Source organism: Melopsittacus undulatus, chromosome Z, assembly GCF_012275295.1.
Source record: "Melopsittacus undulatus isolate bMelUnd1 chromosome Z, bMelUnd1.mat.Z, whole genome shotgun sequence".
Lineage (NCBI taxonomy): Eukaryota > Metazoa > Chordata > Aves > Psittaciformes > Psittaculidae > Melopsittacus > Melopsittacus undulatus.
This window is the reverse complement of record NC_047557.1, coordinates 66,904,599-66,931,216: the sequence shown is the minus strand read 5'-3', so window position 1 is coordinate 66,931,216 and position 26,618 is coordinate 66,904,599. Positions and strand designations below refer to the sequence as shown.

The 26,618-nt window shown below is 39.5% G+C and overlaps 1 protein-coding gene across 6 annotated transcripts in view; it reads right to left on the bottom strand.

The window, feature by feature from the left end:
- MCC (MCC regulator of WNT signaling pathway) overlaps positions 1 to 26,618 on the bottom strand; it is a 202,095-nt gene that overhangs the window by 73,413 nt on the left and 102,064 nt on the right. For 5 of the 6 annotated variants that reach the window (XM_005142071.3, XM_034072965.1, XM_034072966.1 and 2 more), the window contains one exon: positions 381 to 494. In XM_005142071.3, coding sequence (XP_005142128.1) covers positions 381 to 494 — 114 coding nt within the window. Of the gene's footprint in view, positions 1 to 380; positions 495 to 26,265; positions 26,363 to 26,618 lie in introns of all 6 variants that reach the window. The other variant, XM_031042811.1, reaches the window with a different exon arrangement.

Here is a 26,618-nt window from a genome sequence, read left to right as displayed (position 1 = left end):
TGAAAGCACTGCCAATTGTCAAGAACTTTTTATTAGTATTAATTTGTGCTGTGTTTGAATGTGACCTTGAACTGGAAGGGCCTGCCTTCCCAATCCACTCAGATCATGCTGCAATTTTTATATTCTAATATATTTCAAAGTAGTTGCTGTTTATATTGGCTTCAAAACAAAACTAATGTAATTATTTCTTGGTATTTTTTTAGAAGAATATCATCAGCACATAAAATCAAAACCCACTGCAACTATGCTTCTTGCAGTCTTCAAATTCTTTTTGTGACATTGCTCAAATATTATATCCTCTCCCCATGTATCACATTCCTTTCTGAAGAGCAAGACAACACAAAACCAAGGACCACCTTCAGAACTGAACTACTGCTCACCTGTGCTTTTGCCAGTTTCTTTTCCAACAGGTCACGCTCCCTTTCTGTTTGTTGTAGACGTTTATTAAGCTCCACTATGTCTCCCTTTAATGAAGCCAGGGCTGCTAAATGAAGCTAGAAGACAAAAGGAATGAAACAAATTAACTAATTCACAAGTCATTTGAAGATAAAAGGATTATACAGCAGCTAAAATATCTGGAATTCTGTAGTAGTTAAAAGGAACTTAGTACAAGAAAAGTCTAAAAGAAGCTCTCCTGTGCTACTTTATACAAAGAATTCTCCTCTCCAGACAGCACACATGTCCCTTCATCAGATAACATAAGGATAAATACAATGAAGTATAATTCAGCTGGAAATATGCATTAGTTTAATAGGAGATGGCTTAAGTTTTGTGTTATAAAATCTTACACTAAATTCTGACTCCAATTTGTATTATATAAGGTGCATCATGATTTAATGCCTTCAGAGATGTAGGGGTTATCAGTTTGGTGAAGGGAATAACTCAATGCACAGAACTCTATGTTATTTTGCAATTAAAGTTCACTCCAATTTGAGCTACTGCTCTGCAGCTGTTTTTCTCCTTGGTTCTATGTCAGTGAGTTTCAGTGATTCTAATCCACTGAAGCCACACATGAAGAATCTGAACTGTTTTTCTTTCTGCAGTAGATCCTTTTGATGAAAGACACATTCCATATTTAACTGGTAGCATGTGGGAATATATAGCAGACTAGGATAACTAACATAATCTAAATTACATCAGCTACACTAACTTAGAAATCAGGAACAACTCTTAAAAGAATCCTATATTTGTAACTTATTCACACTCTCTTCCTGTACTTAAATATCCCATTCATCATTACACTGAAGGCATCAGCTAGAATTCAGCACTCAGTATTGACAACTACAGCCAAAGAATCCAGGAGGAAAACTAGCAACTGATACTTTCTTTATAGTAGTAAAAAACCAACTGCAAGTTATGCTGCATGAGAAAACAGATGCGACCTTTCACACCGGACCAAGTAACACAGCAAACACTGCTCTGCTGCCACGATTCAGACTGAAACATACACTCTATTTCTAGTCCTTCAGCCAGTTTCAGTCCTTCACTCTGACACTTTATTGGGCAGGTCACTTTTAAGTTATTTTTCTTGTTCCATTTCCAGCCAATCTGCTACTGAGTCTTATTTTGATATCAGTTTTACGTTTACAATACTAGAAGCCAGCAAAACCAGAGGTGTTTTCACATACTGACATGAAAGTAGCTATATGGCGGCAGAGAGATTATATCATTTGACAGCGCCTCCTTCGCATACTGTATTGCTATAGAGGAAGCCATCTCTGGCTTCAAGACAGAAAATACAATTTTATGAAGATTTTTAGATGTGAATTTTAGGTGCTAGTAGCTAGTTATGATAGAAGCTCTGGACACCCTAATTTTTGAGTTCAGTCAAAAGTATTTGTATTCTGTCAGCTATGAAAATGTCTTACACATGTGCAGTTATTAATTTTAGTATAAATATACATGTACACACTTTTATGTTGTGGTAGGTTTAAGATTCTCGAGGCAGACTCATTTTTCATGTGAAAAAACAGTAATTAGGGCTGGCCACAGGTATATGCTATGTAACTTCTTTCAGGTATGCATGCTGGAATACCTTAATAAACGCAGCAACACCCTGGCCATCTTGAAGTCTTCTTGGTCTTCACCAGAAAGCCTTTCTTCCTGCCATAGGAAACTAGGCAGTGGTTTTACAGTGTGGAGGAACAAGAATCAACCGAATTGTGCCAATCTGTTTGTTACTTTCAATTTTCAGGAAAGCTAGTGACTTTATAAGCCCCTGTTTTACCTTATTTCCTTAACAGAGGGGAAGTGTTACAATGAAGCTCACCAGTTTGTTAATCACATCTTGCATTCCTCACTACAGCTTTCAAGTAACACATGAAAAAATTGCTACAATTCTCTGAATTGAGTAAGACCATGCTACACAGTCATATAAGTACACTATAATGAAACGATTGTACACTATAATTAAATGATCACCAGCTGTGGTTTTAATTAAATACCAGAGCAATAATGTCCATACACATGGCGCTGTAATACAAGAGGACACTGTTAATTTAAAAATCTCAGTGAAAAACAACTTGTTCTCTGAACATTGGAACTAATGAGGCAGACTTCCTATGGATTTCTTTGTCCTATTCCCACACTGCAGTCAGCTCAACTCTTCTTCACATCCCCTTGCACACCCCAAAAACTGAGTAATAAACAGCACTAATTGTGTCTAGTTTTATAGTAACACTGCTGCCTGGCCTGGCAGCTCCTGCCAAACAAGGATATCCAATGAATGAATTACATCAGCCACCCTGTCCAATACAGGGTCTCTTTCCTGCAAGTAAACAAAAGATGTCTTTATTAATTACAAGGAAAGTTTCTTGCATCTTTTATGATCCAGAATTATCCTTTCCTTTCATTACATAGACCAGTCCAGTTTCCAAGTATTAGTAAAACAATAAAAAAACCCAAACAAACAGCTTACTAAAAGGGAAGACTAGACAACGGGAAGTACAGGAAGCTGTAACACACAGAGGAGGGCTGCCTGGCATACTCTTCGGTTTCATGTATGCATCCAATCCACTCAGCAGTACGGCATACACCAGTGGTGCTGTGTCAGTGACAACAGATAATGGTCCGTGGTGAAACAAAAAAATAAAAAAGTACTGTTTGGCATGGGTTGTGGGAACATAACCTTGAAAACAGCAGAGTTAACAGCGCTGTTAGCAAAAGGCAGTCTTATACCAGTAAACATCTGTTCATATGCTGGCCACATGTGTGCTGATGTTGCAACTTGTAATTTTACACTCCAACTCAAGGGGGGATATAAGTACCTGTGCGGGGACAGATGGGTGAGAAGGCCAGATGCACATCTTGATTCGGGAGACACCCTGATGACGCACTGCCTACCACCCCTCTGACCGGCCAACATATTCCATCTCCTTGTGCTCAGTGGGTATCCCATGCAACCAGGGGTTGGTACATATGTAACCTGCTTCGCATTTATATATATATATATATATATATGTATATATTTGCTTTGCACTAAGAACTCAATGAACAGACTAGAGCATTTGATTGTTTACATTGTTTGGTGTCCAGTCTTTGCACACGGGATTCCTACAAACCTGGAACATAACTGGCAACAAGGATGGGATTCTGGTAGTACAAACACTGTAGACTGAGAACAGTGTTTGGTCAGCAGGGCGCATAGCTGCACCAAGAGGCGCTGTTCAGTGTGTACGAAAGCAGGGCTTGGTCTGTGTGTGCACTGTCAGGGTCATTTTAAGGTTGTTGTATAATACACTATCGCTGTATTTTGTAGGAAAGGGCCTCGGGCAGTGGCTCCTCCTGTGGAGCGAGTGGGGTGGATGCAGGAACCGTTGAGCATGTTGTGTGATACAGTAGACACCCTCACTAATGCAGGACCCGAACTGTGGGGAGCTAAGGACCCTACAGGAGTAATAAAGTATTGGGGTGAGTTTGTAGAAACCCCCCATACCTGCTTGAAAGAGTGATCAAGTCATGCCAGACACATGACAGGCTGCTTGCTGCTTGCCTACAAAGGCATGGTAGATAAGAACACAGAGCTGGAACAACAAGTAGCAGATTTACATTCCAAGCTAGAAAGGGTTAAAACAGAAGTGCTGTTGCAGAGGCAGGCATTTGTAGCTGCTGCAGAGCAGGGTGAGCAACTTGGGGAAAAATGTGCCACCCTAGCAGAAAAATATGCTGTTCATATTGCTAAAAAAATGAGCAATAAAAAAGATTTAAAGGCAGTTGAGGCCATGGGTCTGTGCTCTTGTGTCTGATCCTGACTGGGAGCCGGAGACATGGAATGGAGATATCTGGGGTACCAGTGAGTCAGAATCAAATACCGAAGACAAGGCAGATGTGAAAAAGGAAGGAGCCTATGCAGTTCCTGTGTTTAAATGTAAGATGATTACCGGGGCAAATGGGCAAGTAAGAACACACGAATTGACAGACTATAGTCCCGAGAAGATTAGGAATTATTATATAAATGCTAGCAGATACCAGAAGAGAAGCTCCAGAACTGGCTAGTTTGCCTCATGGAGGAAGGAGCCTATACTAGAGGGGGTAGATGTGAAAAAACTCATGGGACTCACCTCTGATCTGTGTGTACAATCCACCTTACGCTGCACAGGGGACCAATGTGTCACCATGACTGCAGTAGCTGCAATGTCAGATCTATATACTAATGATGGTGCCTGGCCACCTGCAGCTGAAGAGTGGACCACTCTGCGGCAAGCCTGAGGGCATGAAATTAACTGTCTTAGTGGGCAATCCTGAGCTTTATATGCAACAGCCCTTAATTCCCGGAACATGGAACACACTTTTAGAGAGATGTCCACCAGCATGGAAGGCGTACCTCATACCCATACTACTATCAGAACAAGGAAACCCCACTGAACAGGTGATTGAAAAGCTAAGCCAATTAGGGGATTTTACTGGGGCTGGGCTTAGACAAAGTGGTTCAGGACCAGGGGAGAGTAGGAAAGGAAGAGATACAAAAAACTTAAAGCCATTCCATTCCCACTACGTGGATAATTAAAAAAGAATTGCTGATAGTGCACCTGGGTCTGGAGCAGGCCAGGGATTGTTTGTGTGCATGGGTGCAAGGTCAGGCTGGCAAACAGCCTGACTAGTGATTGTTTACAGAATGGAATTATAGTGACTGAAGACAGTCACTGTGGTTGATGTGCTTTCTGTTCGGCTTCATAGCCCAGATCTAAACCCTCTGGTGTTCCAATGGGCCACCCTTGTGGCTGTTTGGGCCTGAAGGTGAGTGCCTGGATTGGGGGGGAGACTACTTCTTTCGTGGGTGTTCGCTGGGGGTCTCAGGAACCCTACGTGTCTTTTACAGACCAACTGGACAATGCTATGCAGAGGCAGACTGATGGTCACGGGACTGCTCATGCACTTTTATTTTGGCTATCATATGAGAGTGCAGGTGGGGACTGGGGGGCTGTGTTAGCCAGAGGAAAATTTACAGATATTGCCAAATTGGTTGGGGCATGCTGGGAAGTTGGAGCAGAGGCTTGGAGGGCTTCTGTATTCGCTGCTGCATTAATTATTCTGATTTTATTGGTCATATTAGGTTACATTCCAACTTGCCTGTCCCTTTGACTGTGGGTAATGACATAGCTGACTCCTTGACTGTTAACACTGTGCAGTTTACAGCAGCTGCTTCACATTCCTTTTATTCATCAGAATGCCTCTGTTTTAAAGAAACACTTTAACCTGTCTTCTTCTCAAGCAAAGCAAATTGTCAGGTCTTGCCCTGACTGTCAGTCAACAACTCAATCCTCATTTGCCATGTGTGTAAATCCTCATGGCTTAAAGGCGAATGAGGTATTGTGATCCTTTGGGCCTGCAGAAATGGGAAGGGTGAGTGGAACTGATAACCTGATGGAGGGGGTATGTTTGTGTTCTCCTACCCACAGGTCTTTGATGGTTGCCTGCAAAGTTTGTCAAGCCATACCATGAGCTGAACAGACAACTTGAAGAACCTGATGCCTCAGCTGCAGGAGCTGACCTTGAAGACCCCAGGTGGAATGAGACAGAGAAAGAAAAAAAGGAATGATCTGCAAAACATCACTTGGGGGCAACTAAAAACTAACAATCTGAATATGTGTGCTTGCAATGTAGCTATTGTTAGAAGCTGTGATTTTTTATATAAACCACCTGTATTTACTAGCCAGTTGCTAATAAGAAACTACACCTTATATTGTATGGAGCTGTCACTTGTAAAACAGGTATTAGAGCACGTAAATTTACAGCAGCTGCTAGAAAATGCTCAGGCAGAAGCTAGAAAGATTCTAATACAATGGGAGTGTTATAAAGCAGGTAATGGAACAAATTAAGAGGGTGGGAGAACACCACTGGTGGGAAATTTTCTTTGGCTGGTCCCCCACTGCCAACAGCATCTTCAACATGCTGCTGTATCCTGTAGTAGTTACACTGCTGATGTAAATCTGTGTGTGCTTTGCCATAGCAGTTAACTTGTTACTGGATAAAGCAGGTGAAGGTCTGAGGTTGGCCAAATGCCTGCTACCACAGTCAAGGGCAAGACTGGGCTGGCCTCTGCATTCGCCACCAAGAAGAACCTTTAACTCTGCTGCTGGCTGCAACACAGCAGGCGATGAGTGGTGGAGACACGTGCCATGCCAGACCTTGATGTGAGGAATGGCCTCCGCTGTTATCAGAGGGCCATCCAGGATGAAAGGGCAGGCCAAGCAGCCTGTGGCTGGCACGAGAGATGATCTAGTCCAAATCCCCTGCTCAAGGAGGGTCATCTAAAGCAGGTTTCACCATTAGCATAAGTAACTATTATAAGTAATAGTAACAAAATAAATAACTATCGTATCTGAATCTTCTATTCTCAAAGGCTAATGTCAAGAAGTTGCTCTTGTATGATTTAAGATTCCTTAAGCAGAAGAGGGGATAAGGACAGGCAAGGAATGCATCCTTGGAAGTAACAGCATCTATCTCCAGGTTCTCAATGACTCCCAGCATATCTGGCCAACAAACTGGTGAAACCTTGTTTTTGGAGCCTGAACATCACCACTTTGCTTTGCTTTTCCTCCATCATCTGGAGACTTGTTACCAATTAATATACATATATTTGCTTTGCACAAATAACTCAATAAATAGATCAGAGCATCTGATTGTTTACATTGTGTTTGGTGTCCAATCTCTGTACATGGGAATCCTACGGATCTGGAACACGTGCCTCTAGCTACTACTGGAATACATAGTAAGGTGGGCACAGCTACTATAGCTGTGTATTCTTTACAGAGGAGCCAAGCAATTCCAATTCCTTTAAAAAAGGCGTTACAAAATACTGTTTCATCTTCCCTTAAGGTGTGAGTGTTCGCACAGACCATGCTTCCCAGTGTTTCTGTATTGCACACAGCAGGGTGGGAAGTAGAATAGGATCTTTGGATGTTGCTGTAACACAAGCAAGTCAATGTTTGAACAAAGAACTACAGTCAACAAAAAATTCACTCCAGGCAAAAATGTTCACGTTTAAAGTGAGCTTTTAAAGTTGGACAGATTCCATTTAAAAATCTCAACTGGAAGACAGTAGGTCAGTCACAACTGTAACCCAGCAGAACTGAATCACTATGAGATATGATGACTGGAGGAAAGAAGAACCTGTAGCTATATGGCATACTGCTTTTTTCCTCCCCTCAGCAAACAGTGATAGACAAGGCAGACTTAGTATCACTAACACTCATAAAAGACATTTATAGCTCAAGGTGGGCTGTCTCTTAATGATACAAGATTGTGAAACAGATCATAATCTCTGTAGTTTGTGAAAATTAACACAGACACTGCAAAGATTTGTTTGTGTAACATATTGGTCAGAACTTCAAAGCAACATCTCCCATGGAGAATTACTTCAGAGAGAACAGTTAATTGACAAACCCTGTATTGAACATAAACTTCATACAGATCCAATACAGCTACTATTGAATTCCACCACTAAGTAATGCTGATGCACCCAATTTGTCCAACAAGACAGGTAAGGTCAACACAAGTGAGAGCAATAATGGAAAAGGGACCAGATAAAGCAACCAACTTACTTCTCTACCATCATCCAAGGAAATAAGAATTCTTACATGAAAGAAATCAGATGCATAGTATTAATAAAACTCCATCACCAATCTTAACTTGGAAACTACAATTTCTGTGATACTTTCAGCAAGAACAGGAGGCTCTTTTTATACCAAATACTTTCCTGCCAGTTTTTAATAAACTAAATATACAACAGTTATTATTAATAAACCCCCCAAATTGTGCATTGCATGCTATCTTTAAAATGCAAACCACTATACAGCTAATTTTTGAAAGACACAGTAATATAAAAAAAAATTACAAGCACCAACTTAGGAAAAGCAACCTCCCGACCTCTCTTCCAGCCTTCTTTATGAATGCAGTCTCTTCTCCAATATACTTGCTTCTACAAACTTCTCATACAATACCGTATACAAGATTAAATAATGTACATTTTGCACAGTGATTTAAACAATCATTTTGGTGCTGGGTGAAATATTCTGTGTGGGTACAAATAAAAATGTTTAAGAATTGTTGCAATGTTTGCTAGCAGTCAGTTTTCTCAAGAATTTTGTAGGGAAAAGAATACAAAAGCGGATGGGAGAGTAATGTGAACTGAATGCCAATGAAGCAGGGGCCTACTTGTCTGTAGTACATATCGCTGGAAGTGTTCTGAGGCCATGAACAAAAGAAAGATGCAGAGGGCAATGAAGGAAGTTCCTGAACACCTGGTAAATTAAGGTTAAAGCACTGCAAAGCTGTAAATTACTCTTGTGCTCAGCATTTATTCCCTACGATTGTAAACTGTGACCCTCATCACTAAGTTTTCCACATTTTTCTTTCCATCAGCCTGGAACCAGACTAATAACATGTTGCTCAAAACAGTTGTACTCACTGCATATGTTTACTATTTTCAACACAATAATCATTAAAAGGACGTAAGAGCACACTTCTCTGTGAAATTAAAGAACAAATCTTTTTCCTTATTTCCTGCCTTCCTCAGGTACAATACTGCTGCATATCAGTTTCAGAATACGTAGATGGTCAGAAATGTAATCTTTAACTTCAAGGAAGCTATAAAAGCATCAAGATCACGATAAAGAGATACCAACACATACATTAACACAAAGCAGCCAAACACCAAAAGACCAATTTATTCGTTCTGGGCGTGTCCTCTGTGACAGACCAGTAAACCCCTACACCATGGGAGACAACTCAAAGGAGATGGGCCAGGGTGATGAGCCTGTGAAACACAGGGAGTAATGCAGAGTTTTACTATCATAGCTGTTGCAAAGAAGCTGTCTTGATCTCAACACCAAGGGGATCTGGGGGTGGCATTTGGTTTAGGTAAGCAGCTATCAACAACTTGAGTGGATCACATGATGGTATAAAGGCTTCTCTCCCTGAAAAGGCTTTCTCCCTCAGAAAAGTGTGAATGTCAGGCCAACAAGAGGAAAGCATAGATGTGACTCAGCACAATATAGCATATAAAACCCAGAAAACTTAACAAAATAAATTCAGAAAGCAGTGGGCCTGAGCTAGCTTCAACCCACAGATATCCTTCCTACCAAAACTGAGGACATGCATCATTGTGACAGTGACCATGTTATATATAAATTAGTACGGGAATCACACTGGTATCATGATTGAAATATGTATTGCAATTGCTATATTCTGCTATGGGTAACTTACGTTTGTATTGTGTTCTTGGTATGTTTTGTGTCACTCTGCTAAATGAGAAATCCCATGCAGCATCAACTATCTTCTAGTAAGTAAATCTGATGTTAAATACGACACCCTTCAGCATGGTGTTTCCAGTTTCCTAAAGGAAATTGATCAGGGAATATTGGGCTCTGACATCCTCTCTTTTTTGTTTGCCTTTTGCATGGTTTATTGCAAGTAGCCCACAACACAGATGTTTTCTGTGTATTGCTGCTACTCCTTTCAGTGACAGACAGTATGCACAAAAATAGCTGATGTTCAGAACACTGCCTCACCTCTAAAAATCTCTCCACTCTTTTTCTTTTTTTTTTTTTTTGTTTTCAAATGACACCAGACACAACACCGGATTTGAAAGCCCAAGCTGCTTTGTAAAAACAGAGATGGGAGAAGTAGAGGACAGGACAGAAAATACAGTCAGAATCTCAGCTGAAACTGCAGAAAGGGCAAAACCAACAAAAGAATTAAATTGTATTTTCTGTCTATAATGCTGTCAAGGAAAAAGGTTGGTAATGTAAATTCATAATGAAAAACACATTTTAAAACACAGAACAATAAAACCTTCCCTGGATTTTAACTTCAGGAATCTGTTTAAAAGAACTTTTCAAGAAAGAAGTTAAAGATACAAAGTTTGTGTTACAGACATGGGCTGCACATAAAAACTCAAATGCATTGTCAAGTTTACATTTTACCAGGAGCACAGATCAGCACTATTTTCACTAATAAATAATATTTAATCAAGGCAATCATTCGTAAATGTGTAGCTACTCTCAACCATTCTCCTTCTCAGTCATACACAATTTTCATATCACCCTCCCCAGCCACGCTCCATGAAAGGTGCATTTTTATGGTCCAAGAGATAAAATTAATGTTAACAAAGTCCACTCCTGTGAACATACTGACATGATGGAGTAGAAAAACTTAAAAGAACAACCATCTCCTAGAAGCAGTGAGGGGACAGCTCAGTATCTCCTAGACAATTTGAGCTGTACGATCTCTAGAGCATAGATCTGAATGCTACAGTCAACAGCCTTTTAAGTAATTACCTAAGGCAAAGTCCAAATGACTGGAAAAGCAGTATCACTGAATTGCTGGATGTGCCCACCAACATGCCTCAAAACTATTGATGGCTTGGCTTCTTGAGCAAAGATTTTGGGAAGGGCTTTACCCACGCTTACTACAAGCGTGATGACCAAGGGCATGTGGGATAGGCAAATCTGGATGGAAAAAAGGCAGCTTAGACAATCAGGAAATTTCTGACCAGGACTGTCAACTCCTGGGGCCATCTCGAGCAACCCATGCCCTGATCTGCTCACATGCAAGGTTGGATCTGCAGCTTCCCATGCACCTTGTCACCTACTGATTCAACCCTCACCTGTCCATACTGACAAGTGAGAGCAAGCCCTTCCAGCCTGCGCAGTGGATTTTTTAGGTGAGGCACAGTGAGTGCAGATTTGGCCCCACCCTCTAAAACAACTGTTATGTGCTAATACAAAGCTTACAGAGTTTTAGTAACACCCAAAATGGACATTTGGTGACTACGCTGCTGAAGCACATGTTGTAGTATTAGACATTAGAGTTACTTCATATGCTTGTGAAATACTAAACAAATAATGTGCCAATACAAGCCAGGATGGAGCCATCCAAGTTCTAGAAAAACAAGACATACTTTGTTTTAATTTGAAAAATCCGCAGAAGATGTGTTAAATTTGCTTGCATTATTTATGAACAATTTCAACTGAGGTTTTTTTTTTTAACTGGAAATTAACATTAGCAGGCACTGCGAATATTTCAAACCATTTCTTAAAACAAAAGAACCAAAAATCTTCCACCTTAACTGTAGTAAAAAAGTGTTTGATAAGTAATCTAATGCTCCTGCAGTGAGTATGATCAGTTTTAGAATGTATTAAAAGAAAAAAAAAAAGTAAAAATGGGAAAGAGAGTCCTTTGAAAAATTAATCTGACAATTCACACATGGCAAACGGAGCATATTGCTAATTTGTATTTCTAGTAGGAGACCCTAACGGCTCTAGCTATGTTACAACAGATGTTTTACATCTTCATGGAAAAGAAAATTGTAGGTGACGTGAGAAGAAAACCCTAAAAAGGAGACTCACAAGTAACTATAGGAGACAAACATATGAATCTGCAGACTGCATAGAACAACTACATTTTGCAAATCATGCTCTTTGGGGATTCTTAAGCACCTTAACTGTCACAGTGCAGGCCAGCCCACATGTCCACACCAATAGTCTCTTACCTGGCTTTGCACCATGTATGAATGCTCAGCCTTGGTTTTGGTCTCCACAGAAGGAACCTGTTGCCACTTCCAGTGAGGGAGCAAACAGTAATACAGGAGATGGAAATGGGTTGATGAGGAGACCACGCTTAGGACAAAAAATTGTCTTCATTTCAACTTAGTCTGAACACATAGTCTGCAACCGCAGCCTTTAAGTAAAAAAAAAAAAAAAAATTAAAAAAATTTTAAAATTTGGTGTTAATACAGCATTATGAGGGAAGGGAGGCTTTCATGTCCATACTGAGCAGGATTTGGCCCACTGCAGTAAACTGAATTTAGCATTCCTACATTCCTTACAATTATTCTCAATATAATTTAAGTAAGGCAAAATGACAGAAAGAGGAAACAGACCAATGTTTTTCTATCTCCCCTTCTGCCCAACACAACTGGAGAAAAATAAAGGAGAACAGTGGTGTCCAGTGCAGATACTTAATCCTTGTAAATCTCAGGATGCCAAAACCCTTCCCTCTGTTCCTTTTCAGTTTGCAAGGACCACTACCAAGATGACAGGCATACCATTCTTCCCTCAGGAAAGATAGGAGTAGAAAACTCATCCCAAGAATGAACCTCATCAATCATCATTAAAGTGACTCACATTCTAGTGCTGGATACAACGGTGTCACAGACAGGGTGTAAGCTCATCTACATTGACTTGTTTTCCAACAGATCCACCATTTCTCATATCACTTTAACTTGTTCATTCAGCTTCAGCCTCTTCTGACTTAAGAACAATCCAGATCTTTCAAAACAGAAATCACCACTCAAGAGCTACTCAAAAATAAGATAGTACTTCCTACGCTAATTTAATAATAATTTTAAAAAGCATGCCATGGTTCTTGAGCTCTTTTCAAAACTTCTCAACCAGAAAATTATTTCTGATTTCCAAAGATAAGACTGTGGACTAGCAGCAAAGCTGTACTTAAAGTGATACATGGATCTTTTGTCTCCAGCATGAGTCACATGATCTGTTGTCATCATAAATTCACAGAAATAAAATTTGTATTGTCAGGTCAAATCATAGATTCACTACATCCAGCACCCTGTTTCTGACATAAACCAAAATCTGATGCTTTAGCGAGGAAAAAAAACCACCACAGAAACAACCCCTCCAAACCCCCCTAAGATGCATTTGTCCAATTGTTTGATACTTACAAAACCAAAACATCTTATCAGTCTTTCTCAACTCATACCCTTTGGTGCTTTATTAGAATGTCTGATACGTAGCTTCCGAACCTACAGCTCTAAAATTAGTTTTAAAAGCATCTCAACAACTTTAGAGCTCCCAGTTGTAGCAGCAAAATCTCTGGATGAGCATGTGCTTGATTAACAAAATACATTCGTTTCAGTTCTTAATTACTTCCATCATCTCAATGTTAGCTGCATCTCTGAGACCTCCATACTCCCTTTGCTGCTTCTTCAACCTCAGGCCACCAGCCATACCCTCCCCACAGGGCTTCTGATGACCACTCCTCCCAGAGTCCTCTGCACCTGGAATTGCACCCACCACTCACACATTCTTTGGGGTAGGTGAAGAACAAGCAGAGAATTAGTTGATGTTTCCAATGACCTCCTCAGTTCAAGAAAATAACAGTAATAGGTTTTTAAAATGTTTTTAGAAAGATAACATGCTATAAACTGCATTCAAGTTGTATATGGTTTACCAACAACACTCCTGGCTGTAAATCTCAAGACTTGTCCATGCTACATACCCTGGTCAGTGTCTCACTACTGCAGGTCAATTCTTAGTGCAAGTGACTGTCCTCTCGGTCAGACTTGCCACTTTAGGCAGATACCAGTTCTTCTGCTCAGCAATCTTTACCTTCCAACCAGTTCAAAACTGGATGTGCGTTTTTTCCAATGGGAATTAATTTCTTCTAACTTAATACAAATCCCTAGTTAGGAAAACTACTTATGCTACTGTAACTTCAGTTTCTGCAGGAAAACTATCACATTTTCCCTATAGATACACGCCATAAACCTTTGTAAATGTTATCTTTGAGTATTTCACTCACAAGGAGCACCCAGGGCACTTTGTCATTTCCAGACTTCTCAAGCTCTGCATCTTTCATTACCTACTCTTTCTTATTACCTGGTCAATACACCAGGGAAAAGCTGACTAATTTTACTGAAAGCTTTGTAAATGGATCACAAACTGCTTGCAACATTACTGCCTCTTGAGTTTCCCATTGCACTGGATATTATTACAGAAACTATATATATCATTTTGACAAACTGGATAGAAAACAATCACTGTTGAAGAATACAGCCCTGACAATGCTCTGTGATGAATCAGCTTTATGAATGAGCATGGTACAAAGAAAAGTTTCATAAAGTTACTACAACACAGTTAAAGTCTGTAACAGAAAAAGCTAAAAAAGCATCTGCTTAGCTTGGTTTTAGTACACCAGGAACTAGTCCTTGTTTTTTTATATTTAGAGAAACAGCTAACTCCACTTCTTGATGAAAGCATGTTAAATAAATAAAAATCTCAAGCACAGTTTCTACATTCTATCCTAATAAACTCCCACCTAAAAAGAGTCCATAGGTCTGTCCAAGTTCTTGCCCTCTATGGTGTAATTCTTGAAATACATCATTTATTGAAGAATTCCACTTAAAACCTCTTCCTCTTTTTGGAAAAACAGGAATGAAAAAATTGCACTAGTGAAAACCACGTTTGGGGTTTCTTCTGCAAGACCAAAGCAGTGAGTTGGAGGCCTAAGAACCTGAAAATGCCCTCCACCACCTTGTTATCCTCCAACTGATACTAGTTACTTTTATGTTCATATCTGGTGCTAAACACTAGAAAGCTGTATGCAAGATGTCTGCATGATGCCTCAAAATCCTGCCTGATATCAACTACCTTTAAAAGGAAGCAGACAACACAAAGACATACAATTTGTGAACCAGACTTTTGGAAAGAAATTGAACTGCATGAATGTATTTTTCTTTCCAAGTCTCTATAGGGCTTGTATTTTAAGCAATGAAACCTCCAGTACACAAACATCTGAAAAGCTAAAAATAAACATCAATAAATGTTTATCATAAATTGCATCAACACAGACAAGTCTGCACACCTAGCACACTTCAATCTGTTTACTGAATAGGAATTTACTTAGACAGGTTGTTTAGTATTTCAGTAACACCTGGATATATTGTTCCGTTCAACATAAGTATTTTCATTTGTTGTGCATGGACTAAACCTACCACCATGTCTTTGTCTGTTGTATCAGGCATTGTAATTTGTTCAAGTGGCTTCATACTTTTTCAGCCATTTTTATGCGGGCTTCTCCAAATACAAAAGCAAGTAGCTGTAAAATTTGCATAGAATCAAGTGTCTGTAGCATCATAAAATGATACCAGAACATAAGTCAACGGGTGACAGTAATTTGTAAAGACAGCATCAAAGTAATTCAAATATAAAAGTAGCGAGTATTACAAACCTGAAGCTAATCAAACTAAATAATTCACAAATGTAATGGATAGAATTCAACCCAGTTCACAATTCTGTCTCCAAAACTCATGGATTGGAAAAGGCGTCTGGCAAATCCTGGTACAAGATTAAATCTATTTCATGTAACTTCTCCTTTCACAAAGAGCTCCCCATAAATTCTACTCCCTCCTCATTTCTGTTCTCTGTATTACAAATTCAGATTCAGGGACTTGGCAGATGAGCTTTAGTTCTTTTCAAGTGAGGATGCCTATTTTAAACAACAACAAAACCCAAAGAACATACCCTTTGTTTACCAGGAAAAAGTGCTTACCAATTTTCTGAAATGTCAAAAATTTCTTCAAATGGAAAAGCTACTTTCTAACCAGACTAATGTGAATTTAGTTAAGACTACTCCTTTCATATGAACTTTCCCCTTCAATTTCTCTGTAAAGGAATTAAAGTTAAAATTTAAATTGTTTAGACCATCTACTGGACAATTAAGTCTTCACTGGTTATATACACACACTCAAAATTTCATTGCACTTACTGAAAATGCAGATGCTTATAATTAGCAAGGTTGAACAGTTCAGTCAAAACTTAAAAACAGCAATTGTTCTAACATTTTGATATTAATTTACGTAGTATTTCCACTATTATATGTCTGTCTCTACCAAGTCCAAGGCAAGCTTACTTCTTCTCTTGTGCTACAAATGCCAAATTTGACCCCATATTTCACCCATGAAATAAGATTAAATAAACAGGAGTTGCATAGATATTTATGAGTCCACAGCACAGTTCCATAAAAAGTGCACATCCTATGAGATTGTCATTCTCTCCCTGAGTGCAATTTTGTTTGCTTTAAATCATCAAATAATAACACAAAAAAACATTACTAAACTTCTAAGGAAATCAGAACAGCACAGGAAGTTACTTCTAAAGCATTGAATAAAATGATGTTTTTATGTTTGTATCATACAAATGCATGCCCACATATGTGCATATATAAAAGAAAATTAGGGTCATGACAAGACTATATTTATAATTTAAAGGCATTGTATGTGTCACAAATCCCACTTAACACTTCAAAATGTCTTCAGCCTTCTTACGACCACTTTCACTAACACAGAAAATAAAAAGACTTACTGTGAACATGGCTCAAAGAGCTTTCGAGCAGTAACTGGCACAGCTGTAAATCTACATAAGGTTCAGGGAATAAATCTTATTCTCTCTTTTGCAATATAGGAACTTTAATCTTAAGAGGAACACAGTATGGTACCTCCTTATGTGTTTAAAGTAGGGCAAATATTTTACTCCTGCTAATTGACCTGACAGAAAAGGATCAACACTGTATTAATTCATTTAACACATAGCTTATTTTTCATTATAGCAGCCCAAATGCTTGTTGATACCAAAGCTAAAACCATCCTGTGTTAACTCTTCTTCATCAAGCATGCTTAGCATGTGGCACATTACTCACATAATTTAGTAGAATGAAAGTAGAAGTTCCTTTTTTCATATTCCATGCTTTCACTATTTGTGTAACATGACACTGCACAATTTAGGTGAAGAGTTACAATGCTGCACTATTTATTTTTATTTTATAATACCAAAAATAGTTCCTGTGAGCTCTAAAATCTTGACATATTTGTATTTTCAATGCAATTTTAATACCACAAAAATAACCAATCTAATTGAAGAAACATCAGTGAAAAATAAAGAGGATCATATTTTCTCCACTTTAAAGCAAGTTTCCTGGTTCAAGGAGCATACTTAAGAAGTGCTGTATCAGGCCAGACCACAGTCTGAGAGTTCAGCATCCTGCCACTGAGAATGGTGAATCACAGTAGCTGAAAAAATAAGTGGCTATGCATTTGTAATGCTTCTCTGGTATTGTTTGCATGTTCAGCACCTCAAGGATAACTTCTGATCTTGTTGGTATCATTCATGAACTTATAATGCTCTCTTAAAACATATGACCCTTTTTCTCCTCTTATCATCTGAGGATGACATGCCCTAATCTAATAGAAAATGTCTTTCATTTTTGATCCCTTCCTTTGCCTTTTGTTGCAGCAGTTTTACAGTTCTGGCGCTCGACACATTACAGTGGGACAGTGGTTGGCTGCACAGCTGGCATGGGTAACCATTTTTCACTGTCAGCTACCTAAATTATGTCACTGGTCTCTGCTATATTAACATATGGGTCAATCTAGCCTGTACATAAGCAATCTTTGTATTCTCAAATATATCTCTGGGGTATATTCTATGGTCATTCGTGCTGAGCTGTTTAGAGTTGTTTTTCCCCTCCTCCTTCTCAGCTAACTGTATTAATTGCAGGAAAAGATGTTTCTCTTTAGGAGAAAGCAGTGGGAAAGGCATTAACATCTCTATGAAATGGGTAGGCTCCAACTTAAGCATTTTTGGGGGTTTAACAGGTATTGTCAGCCACAGAAGTAAGCATCAATTCAAAGTGCAGACACAAGCACTTTGAAAGGTTTTGTGTATGAATGCTGGTAACAACTATTGGTATGTAAGGAGAAACACAAGACAATTCTCTACACATAACAGGACTAAAAAGAAGTCACTTTCAAGTGACGTCATTATGGTATGTACCAGAGATGACAACTGCCAAAATTGTTCATATCCTACAGAGGTGTGGATAACTCGACTCTTGGGTTACTGGTGTCAATGAACCAAACTCCTATTTTGACTCCCATTTCAACAATTGCCACAATAAGTGTGCAGTTTTGGTGAATCACTGCCACATACACCTAGCATCCATCCTAAGCATCATTCCTGCACTTTCTAAAAGAGCCATCTAGCTCAGCTAAGTATGCCATTAACACAGTTCTACTGTTCTAGTATCTAAGCTACAAGTACACTATACCATGTTGACTTAACTGTAAGCCTTGAGTCCACACAGAGAGGTCAAGAGCATGCAGGTGGCTGCACGTTCCTGTCTAGTCATCAGTTTCAGCCTGAACTCTCCCCTTCTTTGCTTCTGCCTATTATGATTTTTCCTCTCTCAGGGATCCAGGCCTAGGATACTTTTCCATGTCTTTTCTACTCTGGATTGTTTATTAACATCCCTACATATCAGTCTTCTCATCACCAAAGCTGGCACGCTCACCACAGCATCACCCTGTGCAGACCAGAGCCAGCAGTACAGCAGCTGTTTCCAATCAGTCCTGTGGTTCCTCTCAGGGCAGAATTAACCCTCTCCCTCCTGTTGTTATCCACTGATGCAGCTATTTACCTAATTGCAGAGAGCAATTAATAATGTCTCTGTTTGTAGAGACCATTTTTGCCTATTTCAACTGGAATGCTGAGTATGCATCAGAAATGGCACTCTCAACTGCCACAGACACCTACATCTCAGCATAAAATCCCAAAGTCTCTTTCTAAAAAAGTGAAGTTGATAAACAAGTATTTAAAAAAAACCTTTGTGACAAGGATCAGATTTACAACAGCAAGGGCTGAATCTAGAACGTGTTACTGCTGGAAAAGAGCAGCAATATTAAAAGGTAACCTTTTCTTTTTCTTTCACAAACATAATCTGACTCTGCAGTAAGGTGCTTATTCCTCCCAAGCCCACTCCACCTTTCTAAATCCACTTTCAAGTAACAAAGAAGCATTTTGTCTGTTCCAGGGTCTACACAGCAAGGTACTGCTGGCTATCCTCTACGCACAGCTACACCTCAGGTGTTTCATCTGACTCTTGGAAGTTGAATTTGTCATTAGATGGACACAGGCTGAATACCCACACTCAGTTTTACACAAAACTGTCATTTTAAAACAGCTAAGCTTGAATCAAGTTGCACAGCTCTCACTGAAGTACAAGTAGCAGAGCTGAAGTGACTACCTGGGTAGAAGCAGGGTAGAATTCAGTGTCCACAAATCAAACCATGATCAGACAAACGGCAGCATTCCCCCTCCTGCACTCCTGGGAATGCAGGATAGCATTCTCTGTCTGATAGAAGGCTCACTCTGCTAGCAACAGACCTTCACTCCACCAAAGGCCCTACTGTTTCCATATTGGAGGAAATCTCACTGCAGAAACTGGGACACAGACAAAAAAAAAATCTCCTGGCATCACACAACTGATTCTGAAACATACACGTAACTGTTTACTAATTTTTTCTAAGCAAACCTAAGACTGTACTGGGACTCCTTCTAGCCATGTAGGTGTTGAAATTTCTGAGGGAGATAGGACTGGGTAACAAACTAAAAGCAAGCCAAGTTTCCTTCCAAAGGAACCCTTACTTTGTGATCTCAATGCTGCAGACACAGTTCACTTTCAGTCACAGCATATCTCAAAGCACTCTGCAAAGCACTCTTGGAGTCTCCTCAAATGGAAGTGTAAAAGAGCTACAGGCTGCTACAGTTACGACTTTGCTCTTACTTGGGGCTTACAATGGCATATACCTTCCTGCCAACTTGGTTGCTCTCACACCTCCATAAAGCAGTCTAATCAGTAGGAAGCCAAACATCCACTGTTACAAAGAGGAAAAATAAAATCGGATTTGACCCAGAAAAAAGAGGGAAAACAAGTAATCTCTTGTTCCAAGGGTCCAGAACCAGACAGTCTATTTATGAGTCTGTGCCACTCTAAATAAAAGCCTACTGATATACATTGTATATTGCTAGAGTAAAAAGGTGTCAATCTCCCTCAGGATGCACTTTGAAAGAGCTATTTCTAAAGCCTGGATTGAGAGAGAAAATTTATAAAAAACATATTCCACCAAACTTCCATAGTGGAGGTAAAACAAACTCCAGTCCAACTGTTTCCTTCTCATGTCTGTCCTGGGTTCAGCAGTAGCAGTCATTTTTTCTCCTTTTTAGTAGCTGGTGCAGTGCTGTGTTTTTGACTTTCGGCCTGGAAAAAGCGCTGATAACACCAATGTTTTTAGTTACTGCTCAAACAGTTAGTCTGATCAAAGACTTTGTGAGTCTCATGCTCTGCCAGGGAGGAGGGGAAGCCAGGAGGAAGCAGAGACAGAACACCTGACCCAAGCTAACCAAAGAGGTATTCCATACCACAGCACGTCATGCCCAGGATGTAAACTGAGAGTTACCCAGAACGGCTGGTTTACTGCTTTGATACTGGGTATCAATGGGTGGTGAGCAGTTGTATTCTCTTCCCTTTTTATTTCCCTTATCATTATTATCATTGGTGGCAGCAGTAGTGGTTTTGTGTTATACCTTAGTTACTGGACCGCTCATATCTCAACCTATGGGAGTTACATTCTTTCGATTCTCCTCCCCATTTCTTCGGGATTGGGGGGGAGGGGAGGAGGAAGGGGGGAGTGAGCAAGCAGGCTGCTTGGGTCTGAGTTACTGACTGCACTTAAACCACTATAATGTCGAAGAAACTGTAATCATAAAAGTGTAATTGCATATACAGTGTGGTTTAGCTATCAAGGATATGTAAATTTTAGCGCAACTTTTCATGTTCCTAACACACCATGTACCTACATCCAAATTCAAGCGCAGCTATTGCTTGAAGGAAGGGAGCTGCAAGGTAGGAAGGGAAGAAATGCTTTCTCAGATTGGGTCCATCAACTATGTAAGATTTTTAAACTCATCTCCTCAACTCCAGCAGAATATTTCTGTTAATGTAATTTGTAGTGCTCTTTAATCCTGTTAACTGAGATCTCCCATCCTGTCAATCCTGTTAACTGAGACTGAAATCTGCTCCAGTCTCAGCAGCAGAGAAATAGTGGTGACAGAAGGTGCATAACACCTCTTTTTGGCCCACTATGAAAGTAGACGTCGCTGGCCATATATTTCAATACTGCCCACCAACCATACTCTTGAATCAGATTCTGCCTTCTCTTCCTGTTCATATGATGATACATAAACAACAGCTCATACAGCCCTTATCAGGCTGTGTACAAGCACCTAGAGAGACATCCAGCTGTAGAGCTTACATTTACTCCATTGTATTCAGCTGCCCAACCCAAAAGTTCTCATGGCACATTGTATGGACTTTATCTGCAAATGGTGCTGTGAATTCTGTGAACCCTGTTCCGAATTAACATACTTGAGTTTCCTGAGACATAAGCTAGCTGCTTTTCTTGAGTAAAGATGTTAAGGGCTTTTCTAATTAACAGCAAATGTTCCATTACATTACAAAATCAGAAAATAAGATATCTGAGAGTTTGAGGACAGTATAAATCAGGTGGCTCTAGGCAAGAATGTTTTATATGAACATAAACAACTTTCTGCACAACTCCTGCACATTTTTGCAGTGTTAACAGTTCCAGCGTTATCGCATATCCCAGAACTACATACTGTAAAAGATGCAGCACAGACAGGGGAAAATAAAATTCTGGTTTACATCCTCATCTATGTGAGCATCAATTAATAGACTTGAACTGCCAACAAAAATGATGGAAACTATGAGAACCAATCATTCTGCTGAACTCACTCCTCAGCCACAGGCAGAATGTTTGGAGATGGGAACAACCCAGCCCGCTGAAGTCTCAGCAGACCTTACACATTGTAACTTAATTTCTATCTGAACTGGTTTTGGGGTTCTAATCCTTACACACAGAAAGGAGCTATTTCTCCCATGAGTCTCAATCATCCGCTTTGAAATTATTACCCCCTCCTCCATATGCTCCACAGACTATGAGAAGACTGGACACTCTTCCATGCCCAGTGTGACAGAATTACACTATTATCTTTTAAACAATTAAAAAAAATATTACATGGGCAGAGATTTAAGAAAAAGTCCTCAATTCACTTAAGTTTCTCAACTAGGTAAAACCAAACAGTATTGTAGCATTTAACTGATGCAATTTACATGTTACACTAAAAGAAAACCCAGCAACAAATCAAACAACATCCTACAACATCTCCTCAGAACAATGACAAAAAAACACAGATAATTTCATATTCTTGGAGCCCAAGTCATTTAGTCTGACCTTCCAAGTAACACTGGAAATAACATTACATTGGGAAACTAGATGATCTTTAAAGTCCTTTCCAACCCAAACCACTATATGATTTAAAGACAGAGTTAGGAGGTTCATCATGGTCACCTCTTCTGAAGTAAAACCTGCAGACACCACATGCTACTATTTAAGGATGCTAGGGATTTCCTCAGCTGAGTCAAAAAGTAAAATTAATAATACTTAAAAATATTTACATAAGAATTCCCATATAAACACTTTGCAGAAATGGGTAATGCTACTTCTTTCAATAGACAAGAATAAATGAGACGGTTTTATTTCTGCAAACATCACACATGGTGGGAATGGCAGAACCTGCCACTGGAAGCCAGGTGTTTCATTTCCCAGACCAGTGCTGAAATCATTCACCCATACTGGCTTCCACTGAATTTTATTAATACATATTGGCAGGCACAATATAGTGTTAATACTGCTTACTACTCTATTCTACTGTGCATGAAATATATGCTACAGTACTGATATAAAAATGGTTAGTTCTTAGAAACAAATAAAACCCTGAGGTCAATACTCTTTTCCTTTTTTTTAATTAAAAGTGAGGTGACATTGACAGGTTTTTGGTCACAAATGAAGGAAATTTTTTAATTTTTTTTTTCTTTAGATTAGAACAATGGGAATTGACAAGCTTGTTTTGAAATAGTAACTGAGACATTTAATTCACACAAAACCACCAGTGATTTTATCTGTCTGAAGCAAGAACATTGAGAGAATGAAAGAAAAGCTTTTATTGTTGTACTACAGTGAATACGGAAATTATTTTTTTTTCCACTGTAGATACTAAAATTTGGCAATACTGCTTTGGAAATTCTGTTGTAGATATTAAAATCAAGATATATCAATCTGCCTTGGCTGAACAGAAAACCAAGAAAGGTGTCTGCAGCCCCTCTGTATCAGAAACAAAGAAAAAAGACTTTATAGATCACCATATATACCTTAAAATATATTAATGCAGCAGCTATAATGCAGCAAAAAGGTAAGCTAAAAAGGAACAAAGATATACACAAACTACACTCAGCACTAGCATCCAAATGGAGTGTGTTAAAGTGGCTGTACATTATTTAGAGTTAAGAAAGCAGGACCTCAAATGGGAATTGAAATAATAGCTATAGTTTATGCTAGTTCCAACTTCTTTGTATTTCATGGAAGCCCTGCAGTCATTTCAGAATGCCCTGTTTTCTTTTATAAATTAATCGTAGTGTTCTCTTGTCAGACATCATGGAAATACAGGACCAGCTGACAAAGAGAGTTCTTACCTTCATTTTAAATGATGACCAAATTAGTTCTTGGCAAAGCACTATCAGTAGATAAAAATACATCTGTCAGTGTATTTAAGAGGTATGTTTGAAAATGCAACCTGAATTTTAAAAGACCTATAAAATTAGAGCTAACCTAACGTACATGCTGTTACTTAAACAGGTAAGCAAACTTTGTGACATGACCAGTCTGAAAAAGATTGGTAGGTATAGGTCTGCACACTTACTGCACAGCTGGGTCTTGAAAACCTTCATGCAAGGAAACTGCACAACCTTTCTTTTGTAACCAGTTCCCCTGCTTGACTATTCTCACAGGGAAATTTTCTCCCCATATATTCAATTAATTCCCATTTCAATTTATGCATATTGTACATCCACCCTCCCATTGTGCAACTCAGCAAGAGCCTGACTCCCTCTCTATGGTAACAACCACACAGACACAGGGGACTTCTGTCACATCAACTTGAAGCCTCAACAAGCCCACATCCCTCAGCTTCTCTTCCCACAGAAAGTGTTCTTGACCATCTTGGTAGCCCTCTACTGGACTCACTCATCTTTATGGAACTGTAAGGCCCCAAACTAGAAGCATAGTCATAATACACATATAGTGGTTTTAAAAATAGACCACAACAACTATTATTTGTTAGCTAAAGAGCTTCACCAATGATGCTCACCTGCTACAAGGTAAAAAAAAAATGTCAGAAATAATGAGGAAGTCTTCCCAAAGATCCTTACAGAAATGCAGTACAGCTACAGCAGGAAGTAGCTTCTCTTCCATTCTGCCACTATGTTCTGAGTTCAGCAGTAGCAGTCATTTTTCTCCTTCTTAGTAGCTGGTGCAGTGCTATGGTTTTTACTTTCAGCCTGGGAACAACGTTAATAACACCAATGTTTTTAGTGTTGCTTAGTAATGTTTACTCTGACCAAGGACTTTCTGAGTCTCATACTCTGCCAGGGAGGAGAGGAAGCTGGGAGGAAGCCAAGACAGGACACCTGGTCCAAACAAGCCAAAGAGGGATTCCATACCACAGCACGTCATGCCCAGTATATAAACTGGGTGGAGTTACCCAGAGGGGTGGATTGCTGCTCAGGTCAGGCTGGGTATTGGTTGGTTGGTGCTGAGCATCACTGTGTGCATCACTGCTGCTTATTGGGTTTTTTCTTCCCTTTTTAGTTTTATATTCTCTCCCCTTGTTACTTCTGTTATCAGTAGTAGTAGTGTTATACTTCAGTTACCAGACTGTTCTTATCTCAGCCCATGGGGTTTACATTCTTTAGATTCTCCTTCCCATCCCCAGGAAGGGGGGAAGGGGAGAGGTGAGTGAGCGGCTGCATGGTGCTGAGTTACCAGCTGGGCTTAAACCATGACACCATCCATGCAGTACGCATGGATAGATTAGAAAGTGGGAGAGGTCTGTTCACTTCATGTGATTTGTTGTACTTCATCTTCCTCCACAATATAACAAGGAAAAAAACTGAAGTGGTAAAAATGTTAACTGCTTGAAGGGTTCAAAGATGCTGCATGATGGAACAGGCCACAGGTAGGGTAGAAAGAAAAGTATCACTGCTCGGGTCAGGCTGGGTATTGGTCAGCGGGTGGTGAACAGTTGTTTTCTCTTCTTTTGCTATTTCCCTTATCATTATTATTATTACTGGTAGCAGTAGTAGTTTGTATTATACCTTAGTCACTGGACTGTTCTTGTCTCAACTTGTGGGAGTTACATTCTTCTGATTCTCTTCCTCCTCCCTCCAGAAGAGGGGGAAGGAAGATGGGGGAGTGAGCAAGCGGCTGTGTGGTTCTGGGCTACCAGCTGGGCTTAAACCATGACACACTACAACTTTGTTAAAAAAAAACAACAACAAACAAACAAAAAACCCCAACTCAAAAAAAACCCCAACACACACACAAAAATCCCCAAACCCACCAAAAAAACAACAGTGAAACACCTAAACAAAAAGGCCCTAGATGTTGCATTCACTGAATATGTTCAAATAGAAACATCAAGTATCTCACAAACACTTAATTTCAAATTTTATTAACTTACTTGTACTTAGACATAATACCACAATACAGTAAACAAGGTGGTAAGCTATGCAAAGGTATGAACTGGGGAGTCCCATCTTATCTCACTTCTTCAGTACCTGTAAAAGGGAACTAAAAATGTACTAATGACGTCTGCAAATCAGAGTATACAGGGTGGTGCCAGAAACACCAGTGAAGACTGAGAAATAATGCAATGGACCTACAGAGATGGCTTGGAAATTTAAGTAATTTGTAAGAAGGCCAGGTAATATGAGATAAGGTGATATTATGCTAAGAGGGAGTTAACATATAGGAGGACCCTGATGGAGGCACAGAGGGAAAGTGAAGCAGGGAAGGAGAAAGAACTGTGTCTTTATGGAAGGATTCTTTTCAGGGAGTCGAGATGATGACAGCTCTTATGTGTGCAGCTCAGTAAGAAACCATCTGAAATAATCCATCAGTCCTGAGAAACTGAACATCAAGTGGAGACTAAGGTACTGAGAGAAATTAAGAGGGGGAAAAAAAAAGCCAACCCAAAACCATATAAAGCCACTAACCTCATTGTTTTGTGTGTCCATTTACCTACTGTCAACTGCCATCTTCATCACAACACTTTTGTACATCTGTGAGGCACATGAAGATGAGGTGCATAATCTAGGTAAATGGCAAGGAGCATGAGCAGTTAATTCCAGGGTACAGAACCAATGAGGAAATGCATTTTTGGCCCACAAAAATTTAGATACAGAAGAATAAGGGAGGGACTATGATTTTTTTTTTCTGACTGTATGATTTCACTCAATTCAAACAATCTCCTAAGAGGCATTTCTGAGTTTCTATTTAAACATGTTAAAGAGTTGGAAAAGGTTCTAAAATACTACATAGCAGTAGTAGACAAAAGTATACAGAAGTA